This window comes from Lutjanus erythropterus, chromosome 21 (assembly GCF_056507025.1).
Source record: "Lutjanus erythropterus isolate fLutEry1 chromosome 21, fLutEry1.hap2, whole genome shotgun sequence".
Taxonomy (NCBI): domain Eukaryota; kingdom Metazoa; phylum Chordata; class Actinopteri; order Lutjaniformes; family Lutjanidae; genus Lutjanus; species Lutjanus erythropterus.
The window spans coordinates 14,725,170-14,740,835 of NC_139337.1; the positions used below are offsets into that span (position 1 = coordinate 14,725,170).

Sequence of the window (15,666 nt, forward strand, 5' to 3'; positions counted from 1 at the left end):
ATTGGCTACTTCCACCCCTGATAAGAGGATGACCACTGAGCAGAACAGTGCAGGAGACGACAGAGTTGTCTTGAATTTTGGCTGAACATTTGGAGAAACAGATACCAGCCCTTTTATTTGTAATTGAGCGATATTTCAGTAATGTAACAGCAGTTGTCAGGGTTCAATGTTAGTTTTATTTTTCCACTTACCTGATTAGGCAAGTCATAAAAAGATAATTAAACTGTTGAACTATTTTGATAATTGTTTGATCATTAAAGCAAAGTCAGAGATCTACTTGCCTTAAATAAATTTTTACTTGCCTCTGTTCATATTGGCTTGTTTATTAGCAGTTATCAAATGACAACAAAGACTAATTGTCATGTTCAATCTATGGCTGAAATGTCTATAAAGTGTCAGAGAATAGTGAAAAATATCCATCCCAGTTTTTTTCTTCCAAGGTGATGTCTTTAAATGTTACATTTCATGAGCCTAAAATCCAAACATATTCAGTTTAATATGATAAACAATGAAGAAAAGAAAATCTCCATATTTGAGAGGCTGAAAATAGCATAGCTGTCATTTTTGCGTAAAAAGTTACTTAAGTGATCAATTGATTATCAAAATAGATTAATAGTTTAATTCATTTTTTTTAATAACTTGCCTGGTTGGGCAAGTGAGTTGCCAGATTTACTTGCAATTGTACATTTCACAAACAAGCAGGCAGTCCTTATTTTTGAGCCCTGCTTGTACTTGAGTACAGATTTTCAGTACTCTCTCGGTCACTTCATTGTATACGTAACAGCTTATTCATTCAGCCTTTGTCGAACACATTTTTGTAGCCAAAAAGAGGTATTATCAGTGGGAAACGCACCAGAAAGACAGTTTATTGCTGTGTCTCATTCCCAGGGCGCTAAATACCAACATTTTGGGTTGGTAAAGTGTCCTGAGCTCAGCAAAATAATGAGAAATACAGGCTAAGGAAAAGTTCACTACCACACATTTCTAATCTTTCATTACTGATGATTGAAAGGGATTATTTTTTTGAGTCTGCATACATCGCTTTGTTTTCATATTATGCCTTTACTAATGTTTGTTAATGAGTCCTCATTACTGCACTTACCCTATATGCTTTTTTACAATGACACCAGGCAAATATGAGAGATGACGAGCGACACCAAGACATAGAAAGTGACTGTTGGTCTTGTGTAATTTTTGTTAAAGCTTGTCTTGCGAGGCAAAGAGACGAATGCACCCAGCACAAGGCTACCACCACCTAGAGAAGGAGGGGGGCACTGTCTGGCTGCATGAAGCGGAGAGACATTTAGAGAGGGAGGGAGAGGGAGAGACAGAAAGACTGAGAGAAGTTCAGCACCGCGGACAGCGCGCCGGAGAGGAGCGCTGGAGAGGAGAAATCAGTTCAGTGGATTGGAGCTGCGCACAGTCATGCCTCCTTGAACTACTGGAGCCCACACTGAACACCACAGTCATTCCGGTCCCGTGCAGGTGGAGACACGGCTGTTGTTTGGTTTTTTTTTAACTCGTGAATCGCTAAACAAGGAGGTGAGAGAGCTGCAGAGAGAAGAAGCAAAGGCCAGCCTGGTTTGTCGGCGCGATCCTTACATCATCTCTTTATTGGAGAGAGAGAGAGAGAAAGAGAGATAGACAGAGAGAAGAGAGAGTGAGAGGGAGGCAGTCCGTGCAGCCAGGCTCTTCTTCAGTCCTCAACTGCGACGCGAGTCTGACGGACCGACTGGCTGGTCGGGTACCACCACCACCACCACCACCACCACCTCCACCCCGCTGTGTGTGTTTTTTTTCCTGAGTGTTTCCTCTCCGTCTCCCGCTCTGCTGCGTCCACACCGGCCGTGAAGATGCACCGGCACCGTCCTGCCCAGGGATTGACGTTGTTATTGCCGGTCGTTTTGTGGATTTCCAGCCATGTCAACGCGGTGCGCGGAGCTTTGCCAACAACCCGTAAGTTGTTATTATTTTTTTTTAATTTCTTTGGCTCGCGTCTCGGGTTGAGTCTGCATGTGGGTGGGAAGCAGACCGAGCCGAGCTCGCCTCTTGGAGCAGACGGTGCGTTTACCGGCTGGGCTGCAGCAGGTATCCCGGCGGTGATGCCAGCTGGGGCTCTCGGGAGCTTAAGAGCCAGGAGAAAGGGAGAGGGAGCTGGGGTTGCTTTCTGAGTTTAGACCTACACGTGTTAACTCTTCAGGATTTCTGCTCCATTGATTTTCAGCGCTCGGGATTTGGCTGATTTTGATCGCGGGCTTTCATGGCTTCCAGAAAGGGCTGGGATGCTGGATGACATTTATTTCAGTTTGTCAGTTGTGGTTTACTGTTTTTGTGCGGTTCAATCCCGGGGCTGATGCATTTGAGAGACGAACAGTTCGAAACCATCAGTTTTTTTTTATTTCAGCCCTTTCAGGATTTTTGGGATTAGCGTTATATAAACTCATTGCATTTGTTTGTATTTTCTCCAAAGAAATCCAAACAGAGGTTTTGATGAATCCCCTCATATTTAGGAGGGAGTTATGGTCTGATGAACTTTGTGGAAGCTCAGTCTTCACTGCCAGTCACCCACAGGCACATGAAGATTTGCAGATCTTGAGTCTAAGGCTTGTGAAGTCTGATTTTGGTTGCTCATGAATTTTTTAAACATTTTGATTCTTGATTAGTCTCTAATCTCTTACCAGCTCTGGGCCTGTCTTTAGCCCACTTTATATTTCAGCAAGGGGTCACTGGAAAACTTCAAGGCAACTTTGGTGGATCAGATGATAATACAGAGAGAGAGTATGGATTTTTCCTGGTTAAAGCCCAACACTTTCTAGTTTAAGTCTTACAGTACCTGGAGATGATCTCTCTCTCTCTCTCTTTTTTTTTGCTTTTTAACTAAGAACAGTTTGTCATTTCAACATGTCATTTCATTTGTACAGATTGCCTGATATGAAATATATATATATATTTAATTTTTATATTCTAATTGGCATATTCAAAGGGAAGGGTGTTTATATTGTGTAGGCTTATTAGTCGTATTTATTTGTTATTTCTCATGGTATTCCCCGTGGTATAATTTGAAACTTACCATCTGCCTGATATTTTCTGCTTTAATGTTCTATTAATGGTAAAAAAGACGAGTTTTGTGTGGTTCTGTATTTTCCTGGAATGATCCACACTTGGCTCTGTTTCTTCCCGATGCTGCTGACGGAGACTGAGCCAGTGTGACTGATTCTCCCAGTGATCGCCAGGGCTTCTCGGGTCCCGGATGAATGTGTCCGGGGACGCGCCTCATTAATCATCCCATCCGACAGTCAACAACCGAGAGACGCCACCGCAAGCAGTTTGCGCGTGCATGTGCGCACACAGGCACTCCAGCGTGCGCGCGTCAGTGAATGTTAGAGAAGAGCAAAGAGAGAGGAGAGTTAGAGGAGATGGTCAGTGAGTTTTCCTTTCATAAATCCGTTGCTCCTGAGAGCGAACTCACGGCAGATAGCCGTCATAGAGGCAACACTTTGTTTATAAAACTTTATTGATCCTTTTATGGAGATCATGAGTCCTCTTGCTCCTGTCGATTGGCAGGTGTGACTGGGTCAGCCTCAGTGTCCCTGCAGGAGAAAGCAGAGATTCAGTGCCTCCTTAAAGGAAACACCATCTGGACCTGAGCAAGGCTGATGAATCTTTCAAACTCTATCTAAATATTTTCTTATCATACTTGCCCTAAATAAATGCAAGCTATTTTACAATTTTAAAGGTGGAATCAGTAGGATTTGTCTGAGCTGTTCGTAAACGCACCAAAAAGATACCAGGATGTCAAATACCTACGAACACATCCAGAACACAGCAAAATAATGAGAAAAATAAGGAAATACAGGCAGAGGGCATGGGCTATGTTTATAGGTCTATACACTGTTTTTAAATAAAATATTGCATATGATACCTTTAAGTCACTAGGCAAAATTATATGTCCCATAAGCATTTTAGATATAAATAAATAGGATAGAGGCAAAAATAAGAAAGTCACTGTAAAGTTACTGTATTATTTATACACATTTATATTAAAAATCCAACATCTCTCTATCTATCTATAGAATATTGGGTCCATTCATAGTCATACATAACTTCCAAAAGACGGTCTCTTGGATGTCTTTATTTATAAAAGAAATGTGTACTGAGGTCTGAAGAGTACGGTACTGCCTAATAAATATAATGCATGAGTCTATAAAGGTTAGTGACAATACTCTAACTTGTCCTTGTTGCCTCCCTCTTTTCATTGGGCTTTTCACCAATGGGGTGTCTTCTGGCATTTTCATGTCACTCCAAACAATTAACCAGTGGTCAAATTCCAGCGTAATGGTTTCAGTGGTGGCGTGGGACAACCTCCACTCTACATCCTGTTATTCTGCAAGCAGGGTGAACTGTTTGATCCTGAGTTACCCCTATACAGGAGGTACAGGGCCAGCACTCCATTTAAAGGGTCCGATCCTCTGGCCAATGGGTATTACATTATTAGGTACCAAGCTTAAGCTGGTGGCGAGGAGATCCGCCTGGCTCCTAACTGCCTTCATCTAGAATACTACACCAGCCACACCCGTTAACGGCAGCTCTCCTCTTATTGATCTGGGGTCTTCGTATGATTGCTAGGATAATATTTATTGGTCTGGACAGTAGGCTCCAAGGATTATTTTAATTAGTTTGGCCAGAGTAACCTGTAAGAACCAGTAATGATATTGAACACACTGTACCTGGTAATTAGTACCTCTATGAAGGTATGAACTCAGTGTCCCCAACTTATGCTTTAATTGCAAGTATTAAGAATTTACTGCAAAATTAAGCAAGGGCTAGCATACAGCTCATACTGATTCAAAATGAATACTTAAGTCACATCATAATAAATTCTTATCATTCTATTTCAAAACTTTAGTTAGTGAGCTGAGGCTGAGGGATTGAATCTCCAATTTGGTGAGAAAGACAGAAGCGCTGTGTGGCCAATGCAAACTTTCCTTTGCTGCTGAACCATTGGATCCCGTTGAAACTCACAACCTTGTCCAAAATCCGAAAAGTCTCCAACAAGTCCTCAGTCCTTGATGCTTAGATGAGCAAAGGAAATCCTCAATATCCAACTGTAATCCTTCAGCTGGGTGGTAATGGTTAATCCTCATTCTCACGATCCCCTAGCTTCAGCTAAAGGTAAACAGAGTTTTCCTTCTGTGTTATGTAATGTTATGGATGCTGGTTATTTTTCAGTGTAATGCTAAACTTTATTGACCAAAATGATATCAGGGCATTGAAACATTAAGCTTTCAACAGTATTTTATAAAAATTATATATAATAAAACACAAATAGAGCTATAATAAACTTGAATTAGGAAAAAAACAATAATAACCCTAAACTAAAATAAAAACAATCTGCACTGTGTTGGGTTAAAAAAAAAGTTTTCATGTCATATTGGACAGCATGTATGCCGATACCAATATATACCAATACAGCTGTGACATCAGTCAACTGATGTATCTGTCAGGCTCGAGTATTGATATATGTTGCATCACAAAATGTGAGAACAGCATAACGCAATAGAAATAGAAGAATAGAAATATCAAAGTGTGGATCATGCTTTACAAGACAATAGACAAGCAAATAAGGGTGTCTGCATGTGTGTGTGTGTGTGTGTGTAAGACAAAGTGAGACAGACAGCGCCACGCTCAAGAGAGAGTCATACAAACAGCATGTTGAATCGGACCAGCAGTTCCGCCCTGAGCTTAAATCTGAGTGCTGACTTTATCCCTTCTCGGACTAGATGTGAGACACTCGGGGGAATAGACAATGTCATTGTAACCAATGGTCTGAGACATGGACTGAAAAAGATTAACATTTCCATCCTAGCGGGGAAAACACACTCACACACTAAAAGTCAATGGGCTGGTTGACCCACCGACTGTGTGGAATCTCCCAAAAGGCATCTGTAAAGTTTGTGCGTACCGATTAAAGACAGAGAGATCTATACATGTTTTGCCCTATATGCATTTGAGTGCTTTTGCATCTTCATTTATATGTTCATGCATATATGATTTTGCAAATGAATGCATGTTGAGAAATAATCCAGGGATTTTCTCCTACACAAGCTTGGTCTAAGGCATGTGTTGTACTTCAGTTATGCCTTACATCTATTGCGTTCTGACAAAATTTAAACGAACATACAGTATACGTAGGCATGAATAAATATATATAAGAGTGCTAAGCAATCCGACCTCCCAGAGGGGTGTACACAGAAGTATACACTACCACAGCCTTTTTTCTTTTTAAAATTTCTTGCTGTATTTACTATTGACTGCTGACTGCAAACCAAGTTGCCCCTCGGGGACATTAACACTCAAGAGCCGACTCTACATTCTCACTGATTCCTGATTGGTCAGTACCAAAATATTGATTGATATCCTGGATAAAGCGTGCTGCTATTTTTATTCATATAATGTTAATTTGCTCTATATAGCCATTAGTGAGTCTGCTTTTAAGAGAGACAGCTCAGCACAAAGGGCACATGTGACATTGTAGCTGTGAACGTAGCAGTGAAGTGCAGTGTGTGTACAAGTTCTTGCAAAGTGTTTTGATGAGTATCAGTACTGATATTGGTATTAGTGGTTGACCGATATCTGTTTTTCTACGGCTGGTGCCCATGCCGATATTTCGAAAGCAGGGTGTCGGATATAATAATGTCAGATAATGCCAATATCAAACCAAAGCAAAGTGATGCATAAGTCCATTATTTCATGTACATTACAATCCACTATACATGGTTGTCTTAGCCAGTAGCATGTTGTTTTAGGTGGAAGTTTCACAAGTTAGGCTAATAAAACATAAAAATACACGCGTTATGCTGTACATTTCCAAACATAGTATTTAAGGTGCAGTACATCAGAAGTGACGTCATTTAACAGAACTGTTCTACATATTATAACATAATTTATATGTAAAACAGGAAATTTCTGACAGGAATATCAACAACTCAATGCATATTGTAATTTTGTGTGATGGTGTGTTTTGCATGCAGATATTTGGCAGTTGTACAGCATTGTTGAATGTTAACAGTTACTTTAACCTAATTGTTTGAAACAGCAAATCTTTTTCTTTTAATCAGCCGTGAACTCGCCTGCTCCGCTGCGCACCATTGTTATTCATCACTCACCGCGTAAAGGGCAGGGTATACATTTTTAACATTCTCAGCAGCAGTGTGTGAAAAGTAAAGGATGTGCCTTTAAGTCAGTGTGTTAGTGGCACCGTGGGTGGCTAAATAGGATGCCCCTAGAGCCTGTCTGATATAGAATCAGATTAGCCTTTTCTTATCTCATTAAGCATGCCAGGTCGTTTGACATAGACATCATTCTGGTTGCACCTCCAGGGCCACACAGGGCAAGACAGGGTTTCCAGTTCTTCAATATAATTCATTATATACCACTTGAAAGAAAATGAAGGGATTTGATGAATCTAATGGCAACACAAATATTCTTTGTTGAGTTTCAGGCATTAATAGTCTCTCCCATCATATTTGATTGGGGCCTGACTAAAAGGAAAGCCAATTAAGCCATAGCTTTTGTGTCAAAGTGGTTCATCTTAACTGATATATTGACTGACCCGTATATCAGCCCAGAATATGGCCTGAATATCATTTTTACTGGACGTATAATGCAGAAAATGATGCTTGGGGTGATTTGGATTTAGCACAATGGTGAACATTTATTAGGACAAGAAGAGCTACATGGCAGGAATAAATACCGAGAACCTATGATTCTTTTTTTGCAACCTTACCGAACTTGACAATATTGAAATATTCAGTAATGGACTGATAACTGATGAACGGCACTGATGTTTATTTAAAGACTTATTTTATTTTTTTTCATTTCTCAGTGTTCATTGCTACAATTATTTGGTGAATATTTTTGTTTATGTTTAAGAATATTTTAATTATATATTCTTTAATAAAGTTACTTAGTTAAGAGAGCAGTCGTCTGATATTGGCACAAATTGCACTTTCCAGCACAAAAAATCACCATATTGGTCACCATGTTGGCAGTTGGTGAATTTTTGGATGTGGCTGATTGAAAGCAAACAAGAGAATAATCTGGTATGACCTCACGGTCCTGCCACAGTGACATAACACTGTTGAAAGCAGTGTTGTTTATTTCTACTGTCAGCAAACGCGTCACTGTGATTATTATCGTCAGTCACTGTTGGAAAAATGTCAGTGTGATATGTTATAATTTTCTAAAAGTCAGTACATTAAGCAACACACAGGTAAACCTGATGCTTAGCCTGTGTGTCTGTGTGTGTGTTGGTTCCCAGTAGGAGGTGGTAATAACAGGATTATATGGCTGGGGGAAGCAGACTGGTTTGGCTAAGATTAGATCTGCTCAATACTTGGTGTTTAGTGTTGTTTGGCCCCTGTGTGTTTCTGTGTGCACATGCCTGTGTTTTGGGTGTTTGTTTGTGTGCCCACATTGGTAGATTTATCAGGCACTGAGTCAAGTGAGTCATAGCTAGGAAACAAGGTCTAGTTGTTAATTGTACTGCCATTTCTCTCTTCCACCCGCCTTGTCCTCCCTTGTCTAAATTTCTCTCTCCCTCCTGCTTTTTTAATCCATCGCTACTTTGCACTCCCTCTATTTTCAATAAATCTCCCTCATCCTCTTTTTCCTCATTCTCCTCATATAGCTCTTCGTTGCTCTTCTGGCTTGTCTTTTTTTCCTCTTTAAAAAAATTTCAGTAATAAAAAAAAAAACTTTCATGCCCTGCTTCCTTTTTTTTCACCCAACTGTCTCATTCTTAACTGCCCTTGATGATTTCTTTTGCCTCACCCCGAATTCTTTCTCCTTAGTCCTCTGATTTCTCAGTCTTTCTCTTATCATTGAGTCTGTTTTTTCCCTCTCTCTTGTCTCCTGCCCTTTTCCTTGTCCCTAACTATCTCTAATTCTCTCTATCCCTACTTGGCTGTCCTCAGTGGTTTTATCATCTGGCCATAATCGCTTCCCTCCCTCCTGTATTTCCTCATCTCTTTTTTTCAGTCTCTCTCCCCACAATCTGTCCCCTTCTCATTCCACTCCTGATTACAAAAATATGTTTGATAAAAAAGTCCCCACTAACCACTTTTCAAGCGAGTAATGTGAAGCCTCTGCTTGTGCATGCTCATGCAAACTCTCAAAGCAGCACCTACTTGTGTGTGTGTGTGTACGTGCACGTGTGTGTGTGTAAGTCAATGTGCGTGACCACTGCAACAACCAGACTGACATGGATCGCAGCCAAACGGACACAGCCACACTGCAGTCTCTTCTTTCTGTCTCATACAGCTCTTAAATTTTGCTTGCCACATCAGCATATGAATATTTCAGCTCACTGAAACATAAATTCAAGACAGTATTTTTGAGACAAAAATGTTTGACCTATAAGCCACTGCTTTCCAAAAAAAAAAAAAAATTCATTAAAAAACTTTATTTTCACAGCACAAGGAATCAGAATTGCTTCATTTGGCAGATGCTCATAATAAATGGATATAAGTGTGGCTTGAAAAGAATATCTTGACAACTTGCAATGATAATATGACCAAGAACTGAACAGCCCTCGCCCTTACATCTTTCTAAATATATTCACAAACATGTACAAGTAATATATTGCTGAAACATGTGGTTGCATTTTATTTTACAGTGCACTAATGAGATGTAACAAGTCATACTTTGTATCAAATTGGAATTAAAATTAAAATCTCAACTCAAATTAAAAAACTAGAAATGGCATGTTCTTTATTAGACAGCGTTAGTCAATGATGCTGAGGAAACAGTGGTTTAAAAGATGCAACATCAAAACATAATCAAAACAGCTTTCTTTTACCTTGTATCTTTTATTATTTTCACCTATAAGTACTGTACATGTTAAATAATTAGGTATAAACAGGCAGTGTGGTTATTAATCATGGATTTGAATTCATGGATTTTTTTTTTAAATGGGGAAGTAGCACATTTATTATTTCATTTTAGTTTACAGTACAGATCTGTTGTGTCCCAAATAACCCTCTAATAAAGTAAGGGTCTAATACGGTCTAATAAAGAACATGTTGTTTCTAGTTTTTGTCTAATTTGATACCAAGTGTGGCTTGTTATGTCTTATTTGTGTTCTGAATATCTGTGTGACTGAATATCTTAACAACCTGCACGGTGACACATTATGATAACATGACTAAGAACTGAAAAGCCTGCACATTTGAAGAAATATTTTGAAAGGTGCAAATGTAATATATTGCTAAATCATTCATATTAAGATGCTTATGTAGAAGCTTTTTGCTCATTTTCTAACTGTCATGTAACTCAAGCAAACCTCTACTAGAAAGTAATGCATTGTCGCAGCACCATGACTGTTTTTCTTCTATTCCCTCTCAGCTTTGTGCTTAGACTGCTGTATCGCTCTCCTTGAAGAATTGAAATTTCTCTCTTGGAAGCGAATGCTACTGCAAGGCTATCTATGTTTCATCATGGGAGCAAGGCCGAATGATACAAATGTACACTGACAAGTTATGCAGCATAATTCCCCTAACAATGTCAGCAATGTAACATGCACACACACCCACACACACAGAGTCCCACACCATGCAGCTCGCACAGACACACAGACTTTGATCTGTTCTCCTCTTCCCTCTTCAGTCACACATAGTCACACACACACACACACACTGGAACCTGTTCAGGTCATTGAATGTTACTGACTTCACACTCATTGAAAACTGAGCCTAGAATAGGGACTGTAGTACAGGTGTGTAATTGAGTAATTCTGCATCTGAAGGAACAGATAGGTGCATGCACACTTCTCTGTATGAATGTAAACGTGCCAGTGTAAGCGTGTGTGTGCATGTGCAAATTATAGGATGTGAAAGTTATTCTAGTGGAATGTGTTCTCATTAGAACCCGTCAGAATCTGTCCACCTCGTTAGACAAGGGTCCCTGAGACGGAGACTGGGCTGGCAGGATAGGAGGAGGAGGAAGAGAGAAGGACATTTAGAGAAGGAGGCGGCATTTATCAGAAATGAGAGAAGGATGAGGAGAGACAGCTCGAGGAAAGACGGTCAGGAGGCAAGGATTCTCTCCGACACCTTGTCATTCAATATTACTGTTGTTATTATAATCTGTAGCTGCATCAGAGTGCAGCCGTTGCATTAGTTAGAGAATGGACCTGGCTGTGACACTTAATACTGCACTTCCCTTTGGTAATACCTGGCTTTTTGTCAACTTGATTAATCGTATAACAGCCTTCATAATTGCTTTTTCAGTTAATTTGAATATGCACTTAAAATTCACTTATTGTTCATCATCATCATCATTTTAAATTTGTCTCTATAGGACCTACACTATGAATGCAGTGTTAAGGGATACAGAATAGAAAAAGCTGAGAGAATTTAAAACCAAATAAAGAAATATTAGAAATAAAAGAGGACAGCGAAATTAAACCATTATGATTCCTTTTTTTTCTGTTCTTTTCCACCAAATAAGGTTGTAACTTAGAATTTATAAGGTTATACTCTGCTAACCTGAGTTCATCTTGAGCTGTAACTTGGGGCTAGACCTCACCGAGCCTTAAAAGACTATCCCTGCAAAGCCAGCTGTAATCTCAGGAGCTCAGTTTTTGCTACCCGACTTTAGAAATCCACTGGGAGTCATTTGTGGGCAGGTGAACTTGCCCCATCAGCAGACTATGTAGTGAGGTGCAGATGATGATGTGACTTTCAGCCCATGAAACATTTGAAACATTTACAGTGGATGTTGCATATCTAAAATGAAGCAATAGTTTGCAACTGCAATGCCTGTCTGTTTTTATTTATAAGCCACTTTCACCGGATTATTTAGGACGATATTGATTTGAGAGTTTTGAAAGCAGTCTCATGAGTGCCCATTTTTAACACCGTTTTCACATCAGTGTTCGACAGTGGGTCAGAAATCTGTTTGCCTGAAAAGAAATTTGTTGGAAATTTGTATGTTTGATTCTTTTTTTACCACAGCAAGTGGTTGCTAGATTTACTGGCCCAGTGTTGCATTTTACTTGCCTTGGGCAAGCAGGTAATCTATATTGTTGAGCCCTGCAGGTCAAGTGAGGAGACACAAGATTAGAAATTTGTGCTTTTTACACTGTACAAAAGCTGGCTGAGTGACCCTCTGTATTGATTTTTGAACTGCCTAATGTAGTTGAAATCTTGTGTCATTTAGCCTTAATTGTACCAGTTATATCACTTGGAGGAAGTTAATAGATCAACAAGAACAAATGGGCCAGATTGATCTTTGGAGTGCCAGAACTGAACTGCAGCGAGGCGCTGGAGGTGTTAAAGAGCAGTTAAAAGCAGGGTAAGTGGACCTGACCCAAATCATCAATGTCAAAACAACAATGTCAAACACAGCACAAAGTAAAACCGGGCAGTAACCTCTGTCAGCTGCAGGCAGAAGGTTGAGACATACTGACGAGAGCAGTGTTGTATCCCTTGTACGTGCTCTTTAACAACATCCAGTGCTGGGGTAGGCATCAATATAAATGGGTGGTTTTGTGTCCAGCAAGCAAGGACGAGTTCCTCGTGCAACAATAAGGATGTGATCCCTCACTGGCATCCCACCCACAAATACTGCCAATCATGTTTGTTTTAGCCGGCCAAGTTGCAGCCAGGGACTGAATCCAAGGTGCTGTCATGGTGGGAAAACAAAGCTAGTCAGGTGCCTTTGTTTTCTTTGTCTGAGTCACATTTGAAAGTGGTGAAAAAAATGACTAATTAATGCACATATTTGTTCATGCAACTGGTAACTAAAGATCTATAACAATACCAGAGGGACTTGGTTGAATAACATTAATGCATTATTGTTTTTCTTATTTTTTATTGATAAAAGTATAGCATTTATTGAAAATTTGTAGCATGTTTTAATTATGGTGGTATGTTATTGTTTCAGTGCATGTTGCTGTTTTGAAGCACAGCCTCTCATCTGTCATTGATTGATTTTACCTTCCTGGTTTTTGACGGAGTATACAGTTTCCTGTGCCACATGGAGGCAGTAAACTCTGTCCATGTCATTATTTTTTTTTTCATATGTCTAGTGTTTTGTGTTTGCTTCAAATCCAAGCTGATTGTTCCCTAGTTAACATCTCACTGGTAATTAACTTGTGCACTGTTTTTAAGGAAATATAGTAATTTTGGTAATCATCTTTTTGACCTTTAAGATAATCTGATGTGTGTTCTATGATGAAAAAAAAAAACAAATGATATCCATTCTAACAAACCATACATGTCATTAGCCTTTATTATTGTTAGCCTAGTCATAAAAAAACATGTGGTAATCAGAACTATAGAGAGGTGTAATCGGGTCATAATATGAACCTTAAATGACACTTTATTAATGTAGTATTCAGTATTCACACTGCCCTGCATAAACAGCTTTCTTCGAATTAGGTCAAAGTTTCAGTAATTGAGAAAAAAACTGCTATAAGTCCGATATTTGACATCAAAGTACAGGTTTTCCATAAATATCACACATAAAAGAAGAGGAGATGTTGGGTTGGGACACCATTGATAGATAAATGAGTTTCTAATATATGGAATGGAAAACATTCATTATTTAGTCATATTGAGTACAGTGATTTAATGATACTTTGAGCTAATTACATTAACTAATTAGTTATTGCTCATGTAAAAATAATCATCATATATTATTAAGTCATCAGCCAAGCGTTTGCCAGTGATTTAGCAATAAAAAGCTGTAATCGTGATTTATATGGAGTTGCATTGGGGATTTTGTCAGAGGAGAAATTTACTGTTGCTTTTGCTCATCTCTTTGAGTTTAACCTATATTTCTGCAACATTAACCCTTTGATCTACACATGCCTGGTGGGTAGCATGATGAATCTGGGGATTACACATTAAAAACCACAGCACAACATCTGTTCAACTGTCTCCCTTTTAAGCACACACACATGCACACACACACACATAAGCACACACAGCCATACTCTCTTTACAGATACTGAATCTCATCATGTCTGTCTTTCACTCTCCATATTTTTGTCTTTCCATATAGAAGGTAGCACAGTCAAAATGTGTGTGAGAGAGAGAATTTGTCAGACCGTGCATGTGAGTGCATGTGTGTATGCACAAGTCCCTTTCTGTCATAATGGATGTTGGAAATCTAGCCACCAGCTCATGTGGAAGAGTGCTGTGGAAAAGGGCATTGTGCCGCAGCTAAGACAAATGTTGTTATTACTCTCAGCCTTTGCATTCAATTTGTTTTTTAAGCCGCTTGAATACCCCATTTACAGCCCAAGATTAAGTGAATTAATCTTTGGGCTACTTCCATTGAAGAAACACTTCTCCTTTTTCTCTTTAGACTCAAAGGAAAAGCACAGAGGCAGAATGGGAACATACTGTAGACAGTCAGTCACTTGGAAAACATAACCTGTATTTCTGTGTGTGTGTCTCTATTTCAGTATAGTGAAGCTACTATATATGTGTGTTCATGTCCCGACTGGGTCTGTGTGTCTGTATATACCTCACTGGGGTGCGTGGTTTGACTTTTTGTGGAAATAAAGAGGAGAAAGAAAAAGAAGAGGAGAAGAAATGTATCTGGGGAGGCAAACAGGAGGAGTTGTCTGCTTTGTTTAATGCAAACAACATTTTCCGTTAAAATCACACCTGTGCTTCCAGTAGACCTGGCTCAGTGAGAAATAAATCTCTGAGTGTGTGCACATGTGTTTGGATCTGTTGGTGTGTGCTGCACATGGACAAATGCTCATTGTGTTCCCTGGGTGTGCTTGACTCAACATGTGTGTGAGGAAATGAATTTGAGTGTGCCAAAAGATATGTGTGCAACCCTGTGTGTGTTTGCATGCATCGTGTGCACATGTTATCATGGTGTGTGTGTGTGTGTGTGTGTGTGTGTGTGTGTGTGTGTGTGTGTGTGTGTGTGTGTGTGTGTGTGTGTGTGTCAGCCAGGAGAAAACAGTGGATGAAGTGCATAGTAATTGGGATGTCAGACAGGCCTGGTCTCTTGCAGAGTCTTGGAACAAGTTACAGCAGGATTGCCATAAACAGTAAGATTCACACAATAGTGTGTGTGTGTTTGTGTGTGCACACGTTGTTTGTTTTTGGCCCCTGTCAAGATCTCAGTCCTTTATTATTGGATATCTGCTGATTCCAAGTCTGATCCGACAGTTATATTTACCTAAATGTTGATTAAATATGTATCTAACAGGTTAATTAACAGCTGCAGCCTTCTAAATGCGCCCAACCTTATTTTTGCTGAGCTTATTGATCCAAATACTGAAGGCACTGATTCAAAACTAAAGCTAAAAAACTTAAATTATTGATATGATATGAATGAAAGTTTAACTGGATGAATGAGTGATGCGATGCACTAGAGAGGAGACGTATCAGTCTGTTGTCTGTTATTGGGACCACAGAAACACTCGTGGTTGTACAGTGGTGTTATAGAGTGATCCTTCTTTTACCTCATAAATAATCTTTGGCAGACTACAGACACCTGCTTGTATAGAGCCCACAAACGGCCAAGTTTAATTTTGACCCGCTATCAAGTTACTTGTAGAAACGATGCTAATTAGCAGCAGCTGAAATGACCTGCTGGCACTGCCGTTAGTCATTTTAACTAAAAACAAAGTTTGTT

At 39.5% G+C, this 15,666-nt stretch overlaps 1 protein-coding gene across 2 annotated transcripts in view; it reads left to right on the plus strand.

Moving 5' to 3' along the window:
- The first annotated feature begins 1,396 nt into the window (after positions 1 to 1,396).
- Positions 1,397 to 15,666, plus strand: part of cntnap2a (contactin associated protein 2a) — a 421,874-nt gene continuing 407,604 nt past the window's right edge. Inside the window, exon 1 of one of the 2 annotated variants that reach the window (XM_084710438.1) lies at positions 1,397 to 1,956. In XM_084710438.1, coding sequence (XP_084566564.1) covers positions 1,854 to 1,956 — 103 coding nt within the window. In that variant the 5' untranslated portion in view covers positions 1,397 to 1,853. The remainder of the gene's footprint in view (positions 1,957 to 15,666) is intronic. The other variant, XM_084710437.1, reaches the window with a different exon arrangement.